This window comes from Schistocerca gregaria, chromosome 2 (genome assembly GCF_023897955.1).
Source record: "Schistocerca gregaria isolate iqSchGreg1 chromosome 2, iqSchGreg1.2, whole genome shotgun sequence".
In the NCBI taxonomy this organism is placed as follows: domain Eukaryota; kingdom Metazoa; phylum Arthropoda; class Insecta; order Orthoptera; family Acrididae; genus Schistocerca; species Schistocerca gregaria.
The window spans coordinates 477,568,760-477,586,294 of NC_064921.1; the positions used below are offsets into that span (position 1 = coordinate 477,568,760).

Genomic DNA, 17,535 nt, shown 5'->3' on the forward strand with positions numbered 1-17,535 from the left:
ACGTTCACAGTAGCTCAGTCCGTCAGTTCATCTGATGATGGCGACATGTTTGATCGCCGAAACATTGTGCCCGTTGGGCACTATAGACCGGCAGTACACCCGTGGATATTTTGTTTATTGTAAAATTGTTTATACTCTTCAAACGTGTAGCTAAGCTGTTTTGCTACATCACTCAATATGGCAGACTTGACTGGGACACATCCTTCTAGACATGCTAAACTGGTGGGTAGACTGGGAGCAGGTCCTCCTGCTCCAGCTGCTCGGAAATTGTGTTTGATCATACCATCTTTGGGAACAATCCAAGTAAGAAACTTGGCGATGGCATATGGATGGAAAGCTTATAGAGAGTGTCCGGGAAGTAGGGATGAGTACTAAAGTGCTATAGAACATTCAAAATTAATTGAAAATTTAATGTTTTTTGCGGACACATTGAGTAATTTCTCCCATTTATGTATGAAAAATTATATCCTCCATAGGACCACCCAACACCGCGCGGCAACGAGCAATGCGTTCATTGACGTTCTCGATGACGTTTTCATAAACATCGCGTGGGATGCCGATAACAGCCCTTTTAATTTCATCCTTCAATTGGTGTATTGTGTGTGGTTGGTTCACGTACAGTTTTGATTTCACATATCCCCAGAAAAAAAGGCAAAATGCGTAAGATCACAGGCCATTCCTGGTTGCCACGCAGAGAGAGAATTTTTTGAGAAAACTTTTCATTCAATAGAGAAATCTTTTCATGGGACGTGAAACAAGTTCTACCATCGTGTTGAAACCAAAAATCATTTTCATCAATAAGAGGGAAAAAACCAATCAGTAACATGTTTTGGTAACGGTTGCCGTTCTCAGTGACGGCAGCTTCCTTATCATTTTCAAAAGTATACGTGCCGATTCTCCCTCCTGCCCAGAAACAACACGACGCAATCTTGCGTGGATGCATCTCATCTTCCACAGTAACTTATGGATTTTCACTGCCCCAAATTCTGCAGTTCTTCTTATTGATGTACCCACTGAGGTGGAAGTGCGCCTCATCTGAGAAAATTATTATTTTTGTGAAGTTCTCTGCTCGTCGAGTCAAGGCCCACTGAGTAAATCGATGTCTCTTTCCATGATGTGCTCTTGTGTAAGCTGAATCTTGTACGCATGGATTTTTAGATTTTTGAAAGGATTTCACGCAGGGAACTTGGTGATAAATTCACTTGTTGACTTCGTTCGTGAACAGATTTTCTGGAGCTTACGATCACATTGTTGCACACGACAGTAATGTTTTCTTGTGTTCGAACAGAAAGCAGTCGTCCCGTTTTCTTAACGTTAGAAGCAGGACGCGTGGTCTCAGGCTTCCGGATCAACTTCCGAACTGATTCAGTTGGAGCAGCTTTACGTCAAGTGTGTCACATGCAATTCATTAACGGTTGCCGTGGGACTTTCACTGTTTGTGTAAAAAACTTTGTAATACTTGGATACGTTGCTCCGTTGTCACTTGCTCCATCGCGAAAATAAACGTCAAACAACGATGCTCACTACACAGAGGTATCAAGCTACTAATGGTGAGGATCGCAGATAACAAACATAAAAAAAACCACGACAGACAACCGTTATGTGACAAAATGGCGCAAAATTCAAATTCGTCCTTACTTATCGGACACCTGCTAGCTGCTAACGTTAAATTTTATTTTTCCGATTTCAAGAAACGCTTGTCTTAGCAGTTCCTTCTGAAAGAAAAGTCTTCTTTGAAACATTATCCAGAAAATTTTAAAATTAACAGCATCTGATATCTGCACTTCGTTGGTTTTTGTCTGCAGTTCACAATAATCTATGATATCTGATGAATATTAATGATTTGGTAACGATGCTGTACCTGTGTTTTATAAGACCAAGGACCCGGTCACAGGAAAGGAAACAGCGTCCTCCGACTACACAATAACCTCGTAATTCATACACGAGTCGCTCTTCACTCTTGCACGGTCTTTCTCAGTTGTCTTCCTGCGAGATGCAATTTATACTATTTTTGGACGTTATATCACTTTCTACCACTGGTAAGCAATAGTTTGTCACTTAACAACACACCACAAACAGAAAAAATACACATCCACTTTCTCGTTGCCTGAGAGATACGAAACAAGCGAGAGAATTGTCTTCAGTGTTGCCACCGGTAAACACATAAAAGGCAGACTGAGAGCCTTTCTTCGTGCCGTTATGAAATGCGTGTATCGATATCTCTGCTTTGTAAACATGAGACCGAAGGTTCTTTCATCAATACATTTTGGTGCCAGGAATTACAATTCTTGCAGTAACTCATTTTCTTTGTCTGGACCAATCCAAAGTGGCTCCAAATATTCGTATCCGGGAATCCTTTTATCCCACTTCAGGCTTGTTGGAGTATGTTTGAAAAGAACTTCGAGTTTAGAAATGACATGACTTGTCCATTTGTGTAGCAAACAAGACAGTGAAGATATATATGAAAACCTCGATTATCACTCTGTACATGGCTGTGGCGGTGTTTGAGTTCAAATACCTTTTCACGCAGAAATACCGTAAATGTCATTTTATTAATAACTTGAAAGCAAAGTATTAATGTTCCACAATAACATGTATTTAATAGTTCGTTATCAACTGGCTTTCGGCTTCTTAGACCATCGTCAGATAACTTAATACTACTAAAGAGATAGTCGACACAACTTCAGAGAGATTTTATAGCTGTAAAAAGATATCTCTACAAAGACGTGTGACTTTTGTGACAATAGCGATACAAAATAGGAGTATAATGTAACACCTAAGTCCGCAGGTCGTGGTCGTGCGGTAGCGTTCTCGCTTCCCACTCCCGGGTTCCCGCGTTCGATTCCCGGCGGGGTCAGGAACTAAAGGCGGAAAACTAACTTACTTGGAATTCTGGGTGTTAATAAACACCAATAAAGTAATTCTGACCTGGTTCTCAGTGAACAAACACAATTCCATTACTCACCCTTGTTAAAGTAGCAGCCAGTTATTATTTATCTTACCATTACATTATAAGCTTGTTATAGCGGTAATTCAATAGTCTTCTTTTTCCTCCCTTTATTCGGTCTGTTCGTCACATTCATCAGTTTGTCAATATGACGTAGTAGCCAGTGCTGTTACTCAATTGAAGAACATCTTTGGCTTATAAATTCACATAGTTTTAATATTTTAATGTACTGTAATATAAGATTCATTTGGTAATAGTCTCTTCATGAAGTTACGTTATACCTGTATTTTCTGTCGATGTAGTCATAAAATATCATATATCTTTCAATGTTTACACAGCTATGAATTCTCGCTGAAGTTGCGTGGACTACCTGCTTACTACAACATAATCTGACAATGGCCTAAAAAGCTGAAAGCCGGTTCATAACGAACTATTAAGTAAATATTATTGTGGAATATTAATACTTTGTATTCGAGTTGTTAATTTGTCCATGTTGCTATAAGAGCCCACTGAATGTTCTGTAAATATCATTTTAAGTTGTGCACTCAGGTTCTGGTGCCTTGGCTATTGTGAACTTGTTCCTGCAGACAAGGTGGCGGACCACAAGAAGCTGCGAGGCGGCGTGAGGATCGTGGGGGAGCTGCCGCACACGGCCAGCGGGAAAGTCGCCAAGAGGGTCCTCAGGAGGTGGGCGGCGGGCGGCCAGTAGGAGCTGCGGACACCTGTGCCTTACCCACCTCTCAAAGGGCTCTCTAATGTCGAAGAAGCATCAACGAACCCGAAGCTCACTCTTAAACTTAAATACTACATTTCTCTTCTTCGTAGTTTGTTTCCGTGTTGAACTGTTTTGAATCACTATGTTTTTAGTTCTTTACAGATTTTTTACTTTATTTTATGTAGTACAGTTTGCTCATCTAATAGACTGTAAGTTCTTTGCAACTTTCAATTACAGTACAATTTTATGTTTATCCTTTCAGTTCGGTTAAATTTACTAAGAAACACGAATCCTCTGTACTTGCAGTAAGTAACGTTTCCTCTCAGTTTCGTTTCAGTATAACTCAAAGGAGTTATACATATTCAAAAAACATGCAGACTTAAAAAAACCGACAAAACAAACGTAATTAATGTTTGTAACAACGAAACTGAAGTGTTCGATGTGTGAAATTCTAAAAATGTTTATGATGGTTGTTGTGTATTCCTTCTTCGCACAATAATAACACTTGTAAGGAGGCTGTTTTGGTTTTTGTATTGGTAACGTCACATAACGCTCTGTATGACATTCACTGGCTGTGTTGTGTGCAGTCTGTGGCTTGCTGGCATTGTTGGAATATTCGCTATTGTAGTGTTGGGCAGTTGGACGTGAACAGTCCGTAGCGTTGCGCAGTTGGAGGTGATCCGCCAGCAGTGGTGGATGTGGGGAGAGAGATAGCAGAGTTTTGAGAGCGGACGTGTGTCCATCAGAGAGAGTAAATTTGTAAGACTGCATGTCATAAACTTATATATATATTACGACTTTTGAACACTATTAAGGTAAATACATTGTTTGTTCTCTATCAAAATCTTTCATTTGCTAACTATGCCTATCAGTAGTTAATGCCTTCAGTAGTTTGAATCTTTTATTTAACTGACAGTGTTGGCGCTCCCTGTATTGCAGTAGTTCGAGTAACAAAGATTTTTGTGAGCTAAGTCATTCATGAAAGGTATAGGTTATTGTTAGTCAGGGCCATTCTTTTGTAGGGATTATTGAAAGTCAGATGGTGTTGCGCTAAAAATATTGTGTGTCAGTTCAGTGCTGATCAGATTAAGTAAAGAGAGAAATGTCTGAGTACGTTCAGTTCTGCTCAGCTGTTTGAAAATCAAATAACGTAAGAGGTTTATCAGCACAGTAATTCATTAATTTTTCTAAGAGGATGTTTCACACTAAATGTAAAATATTGTACTTAGCGTACGCAGGACAAATGAATATCTCCAAAGTTCCTTTATGAAGTAAATCAAGCCACAAAACAACCAGTAGAGTTCGCTACATCTTTTGTTTGTTGACTTACAGACAGGAAATGCATATGTTAACAGTAAATATGGTACCAAACAAAACTTCTAATCATGCTGCACTTGATCATTGGTAAGAATGGTATTTCATGGATAATATGCTGAGACAAGCTGCATGTCAAGACAGAGCCCACACTCGACCACCTGTCCGCAGATTGTGTTATTCGAAGCGAAACGTCCCAGCAGACTTCACACATTACCTCACCGCTCCAAATTACATAAAAATGGTGCTTCTCATTTATTACATACTCTACCGACGGTCTCCCGAAAGTGCATACATGCAGAGCCTAAGCAACGCACCTGAAACGCATGTCATGAGGCTAAGGCGAAGATAAAGTTTACGGTTGATATTAGAAACATTGTGAGTACTCACAATAACGTTGTAGATAAGGCCACAGAAACTTGTAATACTCATCATTACAGATATATAGGTCGTTTATAAATTCCTCATATGAACTCATACGAGAATCGACCAGAAAGTAAGTTATGATTGATCGCGAAATGAAAATAGTGAAAATCAGAAATGTTTCATTTGTGACAGTTAGCTACACCTTTCAGCTACTTCTCTACGTAGTCGCCGTTCTGACTCAGACATTCGTCGTAGCGTTGTACCAACTTTCCAATACCATCATCACAGAAGGCAGCCGCTAGTGCTTTCCGCCAATTCTGTACGCTGGCCTAAAGCTCTTTGTCTGTGCCAAAATGTTGTCTTCATAGCCAGCGGTTCGTCTGAGCAGAGATGAAACTCAGTGGGAGACAATTACGGGCTGTATTGTGGATAACCAAACATTTCCAATTGAAACGATGCAGGAACATCTTCATTGCCCCTGCAGAATGAGGCTGAGAATTGTCTTGAAGAAGAAACCGCACGACAGTTATGTGATGTTGGTTTCATAGCTTCAGGGGAAATTTCTCACCAGGCCCTCGTGGCGGGAGACACTATTTTCTATAACATATTTACGCGCTCACTAAGAGCTCAGGAATGAAAAGAGCACATAATTCTACCAAGAGTCATACTAGAGACACTGCCCAACACATCTTTGCAAAGCTGTATCGGATTTTCATAGTCGTTTCCATTTTGCGACCGATCGTAACTTACTTTCTGAACAGCCCTCGTACAACACCTAAACGGCAACTGCGACACAATGCCTTGAATATGAAACTGGTCGTAAAAGTGCCGTTTCCATGCTACCAGACTAAGCTTACTGTAAAAACTGACTGTGCGTGAGAAAACTGGATATATTGATTTCAAAATCGCGCTCCTCACGTAACGTGTGATTTATGTATGGTATTAAATTGTTGAGAACGGAAATCCCCATCGGAGCCTCCCCCCCTTCCCCCTCACATTTAGTGGTAAGAGGGCTCAGTGAACATTCCGTCAAAAACTGGATACAGATCAAGCATCAAAACAGGAAGAACGTGTAGTAAACAGAAAAAAAAGCAAAATAGGAACAGTGAACAGTCCAAGCTTAAGAAGTGCAACACTGAACGAAAAAGAAAACGGACGGCGTCGTGGTTAAGTGGTCACGGTGTTGGATTGTAAAACGTGCGAGCTGCGTTCAGAGCTTCCTCGTGCTTTTGATTATTTTTTTTTTTCGCTGTTCGCTGTTCTAAAATTTCTTTCTGTGTCGTGGCGTAAGTCCGTTTCGAAAGCGAGGTGTAAAGAAGAGACCTACAATGAAAGCTGATTTTGCACAACCACTATATTAGCAGCCGAAAGCAAGTGGCTTTCGAATGAAACCGCAAACCTTTGATGACAAGTCAACGGAATGCTCTTGTGTGTCATATGCAGCGTTAGTGACAGTACATGTGTCATATGATAGGAGCTGATTTGTACGATCGGTGAGATATGCTTCCTTGCCCGATGTAGGAGTTCGTATGAATGTGATCACTCCTAAGGGAATGATGAAAACAAAGTAGTGTATCACATAAGCTGCAACAAATGAAAGCAGCAGTTTCTCAATCACCCAGTTTCTCTGTGCTCCTTCAAACTATATGTTTTTAACATTTTAAGTTGCGTTCTGATTTGGAAGTCTTGATTCTTGAATTCCTTTATTGTAACATAGTTCATATCAGTTTATTTGTTGTTTTTATTTTGTGAGACGTCTATGTGGTATCTCACCTGCTCTCACGATTCATCACAATTACTTGTGATGGTAACGTATTCTTACCACATGACTCATATTCTGTAATTAATGCACGGTATGATAACTGTCAAAACTACAGAAAGACAACAAACAATTCAATGACCAGATTGACAGTTCATAATGATGGAAAAGAAACCCTTGGTATTTTGAACACGATTCGCCCTTTTGGCAGTGCAACACGAGGGCCACTTTCCAACGACGCCATTGCTACTAGTAGACTGCTCTTTATTACATTCTTTCTTCTTGGACCACTCACTGTTACTATTTTTTTTCACAGTTCAGTACACCTTTCTGTTTTCATGCTTGATCTGTGTTCAGTTTTTGACGGGAAATCCACTTGGTCATCGTACTGTTAAATCTGAGGGGGTGCGATGGGGTGTCTGCGTTGTGAGCAAAATTGACTGTTTGTTGGGGTTGTTGTGCATGTGAACAGTGTCATGAAATAATACTTTGAACTTAATGAAATTCAAACATTGAAACAAAGAAAACGAATGTAATTAAATGCCAAAGAAAGCTAACTGTGTGCTCGATGAACAGTATAGTATTAAAACTCAGTAACAAAGTGCATTATGAATGTTGCGCGATATGAAGTGCCGTGTTAGACCTGGAAAACGCACAAAAGAAATATATTGCTCTACCGGAAGAAAATAGCTATTTGAAGCTACCAATACTGTTCACTGAAAATTAATTTGATCGCTAGCACAATACCTGACAAGCTGGACAACACATCGTTGGCTCAAGAATGCAAGGTGACGTCCTCCCTGAAATGAACGTGACGCACCCCATGCTTAGCATGCTGGTTTTGTGTCTAGATTAGCGACGTTCTCGGAAGCAAATACAAATCAGCACCTGTAGCAGCTAAAGAAAAGTAACCTACAACTTTTTTTTTTTGTTGTTGTCAGAATTAAACTTTAGCTGTGTGTGGCATGAGTTCAATGAACACACGGCAATAATTCAAGACTTCACTATGAGTCTTGGAGGTGGGTTTTACTCTAAAGAAAATCGTACATGAGAAGTCAGACTCCGATTATTGACAAAAAAGACTGGACCATAGAAGAAGACTGATAATTACAAAATCCTCTCATTACAAAGAAATTACAAACATACTTTTAAAATTCCTCTAAAATCTTCACAATCAGTATAAAAAGTAAGAAAGTATTATATGTAAGTTAATAAAATAATATCATAAAACTTGTAATGTTAGTTTTAATTGTAACTTATTGTATACATTTCTTTCTAATTTTTTGTATAGGTTACAAAATGAAATAAAAAAGAAAAGTCCTGATTTGTGTTTTACATTTGAAGATCGTCTTTGTACAGTTAGGAAGCGCACACAATCTTCGCTGAGTTCTGTAGAATGTAGATTGTAGGTAAATGTTGCATCATCGAAAAACATAGAAAATTTGTTTTAAAGTTTCATATCATTAATCTTCAGCTAGTATGTGACTGCAATTGAAGGTAAAATGTAGCATCACTTAGTACAAACGAAGATACTGATAATGCCTCTTGTTATTAATCATGTCAGTAAGAAAAGGAATGCAACTAGCACAATTTTGACACATTTCTTGAAGCACAGTCACCGATGAGGTCGCTGATGAAAGTAAAAACTGTTTCAGGCTTGAGGGTAGCAAGTAAGGCAATTGAATGTCCATCACCGGCTACACTCTGTAGATGTAGAATCAAATATGAACAGATTCAGGGAAGTAGTTTTCCACTGACAACTTATACGTCCAGTTGAAACTGTTTTAATGTTGAAAACAGCTTACCAAGTGGGTTATCTTGGAGCTCGGTACAGCGATTTTTAACTGAAGATTTGAGAATGAAAAGAGTTATTGCCAAGATTGTTTCTCGGGTTCTGACTGATAGTAAAAAGGAACGTTGAGTAGAAACAAGTTGTGTTTTGCAACAACAGCCCGAAACTGATCCTGATTTTCTCTCATATATCATTACTGATTATGAGTCATGGTGCTATGGTTTCTACCCAGAAACAAAGCAACAGTCAAGCCAGCGGAAGACGTCTCCATCACCCCGTCCAAAAAGTGTCGTCAAGTCAGATCAAAATCAAAACAATGATGATTTGCTTTTTTAATGCCAATGGCGTGGTTCATTCAGAGTTTGTTCCCCCAGGTCAGACCGTCAAACAAACCTTTTCTATAGAAGTTTTCAGAAGGCTGCACAACATTGTTCGTCAAAAAAGATCAGATTTGTGGCAAACAGGAGACGGGCTTTTCCACCACGACAATGCACCTTACTCACCTGACCTGGCTCCTTGCGACTTGTTCTTATATGCACGCATGAAGAGAGACATGAAGGGTCGCTAATTTGACAACGTTGAAGAAGTCAAGGAAAAAAAACCAGGGAGGAGCTGTCAGCCCGTTTCTAAAGATGATTACAAAAAAAAAAAAAAAAAATGTTTCGAACAGTGGAAGCACCGGTGAGACAAATGAATTAGTTGTAATGGAGAGTATTTCGAAGGGGATGAGGTGGTTTTGTAAACAATTTCAGTATTTACAGCTTTTAAAAACAATTCCGGTTTATTTTGCATCCTCTCAAATATTCAAACAGTCGATACTTCACAATTAAAAGACTTAAATTTTTTGTGGGTGCGTTATACCTACCTTTGCGGTTTACAAGACCTGAGAACTGCTTTTGTGATCAGCCAGAAAGCGATGGAGAACAAGCTGACCATAATTTCCAATCTACATGTCTACATTATTCCTTGTGCTCACTGAAAGAAAAGGAAATGTACCTACTTGCTATTTACTCAGCGGGATCAAGAACTGTGATTATAAATACAAGTTTAAGTTTCAACCAGTACAAGTATTCTATAAAAATTCACACGCACAAAAAACACTAACATCGATAGTAGTAGTAATACTAATAATAATAAAAATAATAACGGGAAGTTCCAAGTGAAATAGGTTATCGACCTACCTTCTAATGACAAAATTTAATTACACGCCTTAAAAGTTCCACACGGTTTCTTCAACATTACAGTGGTTACAGAGCCAGTGACTTCCGTGAAATCTGAGGGATCCAGGACGGTGTACAGTCCTCGCTTGTTCACTCGCTACTTTTACCGGAAACGCATTCAACTCTGCTCAGCCCTGACGTCATCTGAGGCACAACGTACACTGACTGACGCGAACAGTTTGATATCTCGGTGCGAGGTATTTCTGCGCAACTACCTCTGTTGCTGCATTTGTATATGGGCACAGCGGACCGCCAAGCGGAACATCTGCTATCAACCGCCCTAGGTACAGGTAGCAGTATCAAAATGGCATCTTCCTCGGATGCGCATTAAATAATAGCTCTGTCGTTTGACATCTGACAATCTTCTTAATTTTTTTTGCGTGTAATGAAGTTTTCAGTTTTGTCAGAAGCAAAATTTACTTTGTCGGCAATATGACACATTTTCAATCATAGCTCACAAGTTACTAGAATTACTTTTAACATATTTGTATTACGATAGCAGAAGAAAAATCCTTGTACTTATCGACTAGAAAGGATAGTAGGAGAAGACGAGTGTACCAATAAACGGCAAAATAGTTTACTTTCATCTCGAAAAGGCATCGTTTGCTAATCGATGTATCAAAAAAAGTATGATGGATCCTCTACTTACATTTGAACTTAGTAAATTGCACGGAATCCAGATTGTCACTTATTTCGCAATTCTTTTGCACCACTGCGCGGACTGTTCACTGTCTTTTGTGTAAATTCGTTTTTGTTCAAGAAAATAATCATGTAAGTTGACTATGAAAATGTTTGTAATCGTAACTGGGAGCGTTCTGTAACCACAAAACGTTTCTGGTATGCCTCCAAGGCTGTTCACTGTTTCGACTGCAAGTGAAATTGTGTTCTCCCGAAAGGTCACCTGAATGGCACGAATACATACAAAAACGGAAAGGGCCAAAATATGAACAAGAGTAGCCAAAATCATCGCACTTGCATTTTCTTTCACTAAGTGTAAGCTGTTATTCTATTGTTCTGACATAATCGTCTTTATGCTGCATCAAAGCTTTACGTTTCTTTGTATGTGAGGAACAAGCTAGCAAAATGTTATCTGAGTTTCTGCTTAGCGTTAATAGTAGTTTGTTCGTGTTCTTCACAGGTCGGGACAGAAAGAGGTTGGAGTTATTGTTCTCCCTGAGCCCTAATGGTACAGGAGTTGGTTTGTTTGGATAGTTGTTCTACTTTGCTACTGCGCGGATTTGTTTCATTGTTTAAACTCATGTCGGCTAGACATGTGCTCTTAGTTAACGTACAAAGTTGTTCATTTCGTTCGACAGAGTGCAGTTTTAATGCGTCTGACTGTTTATTAATTGTTTCAACAGTGACATTAAGGTGGTCGTAATGTTCTATGAATTGTGAGACTACCGTGCTCGGTGCAGTGGTATTTATTTTTGCAAGTAGCTCTTCTTTGTCGTTCCGTCGCGTAATTTTCAAATTAAGTCGTTCAGTTTCAAGGCTGCATAGCCTTGCCTCAAGCCTCGTAATAACAGGTGGTACGTCATCTCCAATCTATCGTCGGATTTCTGCAGAAACGTTTTGCTATTTTTCTACAAGTTTCCAAACGTGTAATGTGGGATCATTTGTCGTACTTTTGATGTCTTTTCACATTTCTTCTTATGATTTTGTGTTTTATTAAGCTTTGTCTATCTTTAGTGCGAACTCTAACAAAGTTGGATTATTATGTTCCGTATGGATGTCTATTGGATTTTCAACGGCTGAGTACGTATACTCAGTAATTGATGTTGGCACGAGAATTGTTTGATTAAAAGAAATGGAAACAAAACCCAAATCGACTGTCTGAGTAAGTGGTTGAAGAGAAATTTCGCATAGCAGAGGTGACTTGTCGCCTGCCGATTCGACTTCTGAAATTTCTTGTTTACGGTTGGATATATATTCTATTGCATTTCTGGGTGAAGAACTCATCTGTGCTGGGCACTCATTGTGTTCTCTGAAATCGCAAATAAATTATTTTTATGTAACGAATGTTGTGCTTGTTCTGTTCTATTAATAAAGCATCATTACTCTGTGCCGTAGTTTGTGGTCTAGTGGCACGACGTAATACTGTGTTGCAAGCCATAATGTTGTAGTGTAAAAACTGAATAAAAAATCTATTTGCAGTTAAATGTTGTTGTGGTCTTCAGTCCTGAGACTGGTTTGATGCAGCTCTCCATGCTACTCTATCATGTGCAAGCTTCTTCATCTCCCAGTACTTGCTGCAACCTACATCCTTCTGAATCTGCTTAGTGTATTCATCTCTTGGTCTCCCTCTACGATTTTTACCCTCCACACTGCCCTCCAATGCTAAATTTGTGATCCCTTGATGCCTCAAAACATGTCCTACCAACCGGTCCCTTCTTTTTGTCAAGTTGTGCCACAAATTCCTCTTCTCTCCAATTCTATTCAATACCTCCACATTAGTAATGTGATCTACCCATCTAATCTTCAGCATTCTTCTGTAGCACCACATTTCGAAAGCTTCTATTCTCTTTTTGTCCAAACTAGTTATTGTCCATGTTTCACTTCCATACATGGCTACACTCCATACAAATACTTTCAGAAACGACTTCCTGACACTTAAATCTATACTCGATGTTAACAAATTTCTCTTCTTCAGAAACGCTTTCCTTGCCATTGCCAGTCTACATTTAATATCCTCTCTACTTCGACCATAATCAGTTATTTTACTCCCTAAATAGCAAAACTCCTTTACTACTTTAAGAGTCTCATTTCCTAATATAATTCTCTCAGTATCACCCGATTTAATTTGACTACATTCCATTATCCTCGTTTTGCTGTTGTTGATGTTCATCTTATATCCTCCTTTTAAGACACTGTCCAATCCGTTCAACTGCTCTTCCAAGTCCTTTGTTGTCTCTGACAGAATTACAATGTCATCGGCGAACCTCAAAGTTTTTATTTCTTCTCCGTGAATTTTAATACCTACTCCAAATTTTTCTTTTGTTTCCTTTACTGCTTGCTCAACATACAGATTGAATAACATCGGGGAGAGGCTACAACCCTGTCTCACTCCCTTCCCAACCACTGCTTCCCTTTCATGCCCCTCGACTCTTATAACTGCCATCTGGTTTCTGTACAAATTGTAAATAGCCATTCCCTCCCTGTGTTTTACCCCTGCCACCTTCAGAATTTGAAAGAGAGTATTCCAGTCAACATTGTCAAAAGCTTTCTCTAAGTTTACAAATGCTTAACGTAGGTTTGCCCTTCCTTAATCTTGCTTCTAAGATAAATCGTAGGGTCAGTATTGCCTCCCGTGTTCCAACATTTCTACGGAATCCAAACTGATCTTCCGCAAGGTCCGCTTCTATCAGTTTTTCCATTCGTCTGTAAAGAATTCGTGTTAGTATTTTGCAGCTGTGACTTATTAAACTGATAGTTCGGTAATTTTCACATGTGTCAACACCTGCTTTCTTTGGGATTGGAATTATTATATTCTTCTTGAAGTCTGAGGGTATTTCGCCTGTTTCATAAATCTTGCTCACCAGATGGTAGAGTTTTGTCATGACTGGCTCTCCCAAGGCCGTCAGTAGTTCTAATGGAATGTTGTCTACTCCCGGGGCCTTGTTTCGACTCAGGTCTTTCAGTGCTCTGTCAAACTCTTCCCGCAGTATTGTATCTCCCATTTCATCTGCATCTGCAACCTCTTCCATTTCCAGGTTATCGCCTTTGTATGAACCTTCTATATACTCCTTCCACCTTTCCGCCTTCCCTTCTTTGCTTAGCACTGGGTTTCCATCTGAGCTCTTAATATTCTTACAAGTGCCTCTCTTTTTCCAAAGGTCTCTTTAATTTTCCTGTAGGCAGTATCTATCTTACCCCTAGTGAGATAAGCCTCTACATCCTTACATTTGTCCTCTAGCCACCCTGGTTAGCCCTTTTGCACATCCTGTCGATCTCATTTTTGAGACGTTTGTACTCCTTTTTGCCTGCTTCATTTACTGCATTTTTATATTTTCTCCTTTCATCAATTAAATTCAATATTTCTTCTGTTACCCACGGATTTCTATTAGCCCTCGTCTTTTTACCTACTTTATCTTCTGCTGCCTTCACTACTTCATCCCTCAGAGCTACCCATTCTTCTTCTACTGTATTTCTTTCCTCCATTCCTGTCAATTGTTCCCTTATGCTCTCCCTGAAACTCTCTACAACCTCTGGTTCTTTCAGTTTATCCAGGTCCCATCTCCTTAATTTCCCACCTTTTTGCATTTTCTTCATTTTTAATCTACAGGTCATAACCAATAGATTGTGGTCAGAGTCCACATCTGCCCCTGGAAATATCTTACAATTTAAAACCTGATTCCTAAATCTCTGTGTTACCATTATATAATCTAACTGATACCTTTTAGTATCACTTCCATGTATACAACCTTCTTTTCTGATTCTTGAACCAAGTATTAGCTATGATAAAGTTATGCTCTGTGCAAAATTCTACCAGATGGCTTCCTCTTTCATTTCTTCCCCCCAATCCATATTCACCTACTATGTTTCCTTCTCTCCCATTTCCTACAGACGAATTCCAGTCACCCATGACTATTAAATTTTCTTCTCCCTTCACTATCTGAATAATTTCTTTTATCTCATCATAGATTTCCTCAATTTCTTCATCTGCAGAGCTAGTTGGCATATAAACTTGTACTACTGTAGTAGGCGTGGGCTTTGTGTCTATCTTGGCCACAATAATGCGTTCACTATGCTGTTTGTAGTAGCTTACCCGCACTCCTATTTTTTTATTCGTTATTAAACCTACTCCTGCATTACCCCTATTTGATTTTGTATTTATAACCCTGTATTCACCTGACCAAAAGTCTTGTTTCTCCTGCCACCGAACTTCACTAATTCCCACTATATCTAGCTTTAAGCTATCCATTTCCCTTTTCAAATTTTCTAACCTACCTGCCCGATTAAGGGATCTGACATTCCATGCTTCGATCCGTAGAACGCCAGTTTTCTTTCTCCTAATAACGACGTCCTCTTGGGTAGTCCCCTCCTGGAGATCCGAATGGGGGACTATTTTACCTCCGGAATATTTTACCCAAGAGGACGACATCATCATTTAATCATACAGTAAAGCTGCATGCCCTCGGGAAAAATTACGGCCCTTGCTTTCAGCCGTTCGCAGTACCAGCCCAGCAAGGCCGTTTTGGTTATAGTTACAAGGCCAGATCAGTCAATTATCCAGACTGTTGCCCCTGCATCTACTGAAAAGGCTGCTGCCCCTCTTCAGGAACCACACGTTTGTTTAGCCTCTCAACAGATACCGCTTCGTTGTGGTTGCACCTACGGTACGGCTATCTGTATCGCTGAGGCATGCAAGCCTCCCCACCAACGGCAAGGTCCATGTTTCATGGGGGAAGGGTTAGACAATTACAGAATGGAATGTTTTGAAGGAATATGGAACCTAGAAAAGCCTACAACAGCACACTTTGTAGCAAATTAAGATTTAAAATGTTACCAGCACAAGTCTAAGTAAAAGTGACACTATAAGTTTTAGTTTTGGAATAGGTTAATAAAAATACGAGAAGACAGGAGAAGAAAATTTCTGTTTCACAACTATCCAGGAGAAGGCTATTTTGGTTCCACTTAAAAAAAAGTGGCTATGGTGTTAGACTGCCAAGTGAGCGAGTTGTCTTCAAACCTCCCTCTTGCCATTTTTTATTCCGCTGTTCGCTGTATTCAAATTTACGTCTGTGTCGTGGTGTGACTTCCGTTTGCAAAAGTGATGTGTAAGGAAAGGACCTAAAATGAAAGTTGATTCTGCACAATTACTCTATTAGGTGCCGAAAGGAAATGGCTTTCTAATGAGAATCGGAAATGTTTGATGACAAGGCGAAAAGTCAACCGGATCCTCCACAGGAAAACACATCTGGTGTGTCATACACGGCATTGATGATAATATGTGTGTCATATGACAGGAATCTCTTATCGAAGCACCTAATTTGTACGCATGATGAGTGGATGAAATTTGCCTCCTTGCCCGGTTTAGATGCTCGTATGAATGTATCATCATCCCCAAGGAAATGATGAAAACATAATAGTTTGTCACAGAAGCTGCAACAAATGAACGCTAAAGTTTCTCAATCACACTGTTTTCCCTGTGCTCTGTCAAAATATTTGTTTTCAACTTTTTTTGAAGTTTCTTACCGTTTTGGAAGTTACGTATAACGAATTTCTTTTGTTTTAACATAGTTCATACCCGTTTATTAGTTATTTTCATTTCTGTGCGTCGTATGTGTGATATGTCGCCTGCTCTCAGTATTCATCACATTTACTTCCGACGATAATGTCTTCTTACCACATGAATCATGTTCTATAACCACTGTATAGTATGACAACTGCCAAGTGTACAGAAAGAGAGCAAACATTTCCATGACCGGACGTACAGTTTATAATTTTGTGAAAAAAAAATTAAAATTGTCACGAGAAAACTTTGGACACGGCTCATCCGCGTTACAGTTCAAAGCCATGTGGTAGCTCTTCCACGGCGTTCGATGTTGCACTTGTTAACCTTGGACCGTTCACTGTTTATGTTTTGCTTGTTTTTCACAGTTCAGTACACCTTCTTCTTGTTTTCATGCTTGATCTGTGTTCAGATTTTGACAGACTGTCCACTGGGCCATCCTACAACTAAACCTGACGGGAGTGCGATGGGCAGTTTCCTTTGCGAGGATAGCGATGTCATCAGCGAGTCTCATCAGTGATATCCTTTCACCTTGAATTTTAATCCCACTCGTGAAGCTTTCTTTTATTTCCGTCACAGCATCTTCGATGTACAGATTGAACAGTGAGAGCTAAAGACTACACTCTTTTTAATCCGAACACTTCATTCTTGGCCTTCCACTCTTACTGTTCACTAGGACTTTTAAGTATGTAAACACGAAGACGCAACTTTCAACAGTTCTTGAGAAAATCGAGTTTGAAAGTAATATTCGAGCGTTTGCTGTTCGTTTTTCTTAGGGCCGTTCGTCTTCACGGGATCGGCGACTAAGCACTTAGTTTCATATGCGGTAGGCCTGTGAATCGAGTCTCACTGCCGGTAATTTATTTTTCAATCCCAAGTAACCCAACAGTATATTTATTACGATCGTGAAAAGCATCAATATCTAATAATTCAATTACTTTTTCTTAGTCTTTAACATGAAAAAGGAGGAAAGTTTTATTTTTTTTAAAAATCTGTGTAGTCATTTTATTTACAATATTGTATCTATATTTTTGACATGCAGCACTGCAAGAATCAAGATGATACGGATCGTAGAAACATGTAAAACAATAATTATCATGATCTACAGCATACTGCAAGGAACGCCGAATTCTTGCATGTCAATGATTTTTTGTTTTCAATGTGTCTATTATAAAACGAACATGGTT

General features: G+C 39.4%; 1 protein-coding gene across 2 annotated transcripts in view; it reads left to right on the forward strand.

The window, feature by feature from the left end:
- Nucleotides 1-17,535, forward strand: part of LOC126326983 (luciferin 4-monooxygenase-like) — a 250,106-nt gene that overhangs the window by 93,497 nt on the left and 139,074 nt on the right. The window contains exon 9 of one of the 2 annotated variants that reach the window (XM_049995817.1): nt 3,535-4,500. The exons of the other annotated variant lie outside the window; for it this stretch is intronic. Within the exon in view, the coding sequence (XP_049851774.1) occupies nt 3,535-3,656 (122 nt within the window). The 3' untranslated portion in view covers nt 3,657-4,500. Of the gene's footprint in view, nt 1-3,534; nt 4,501-17,535 lie in introns of those variants that run through there. 2 annotated transcript variants of the gene reach the window in all.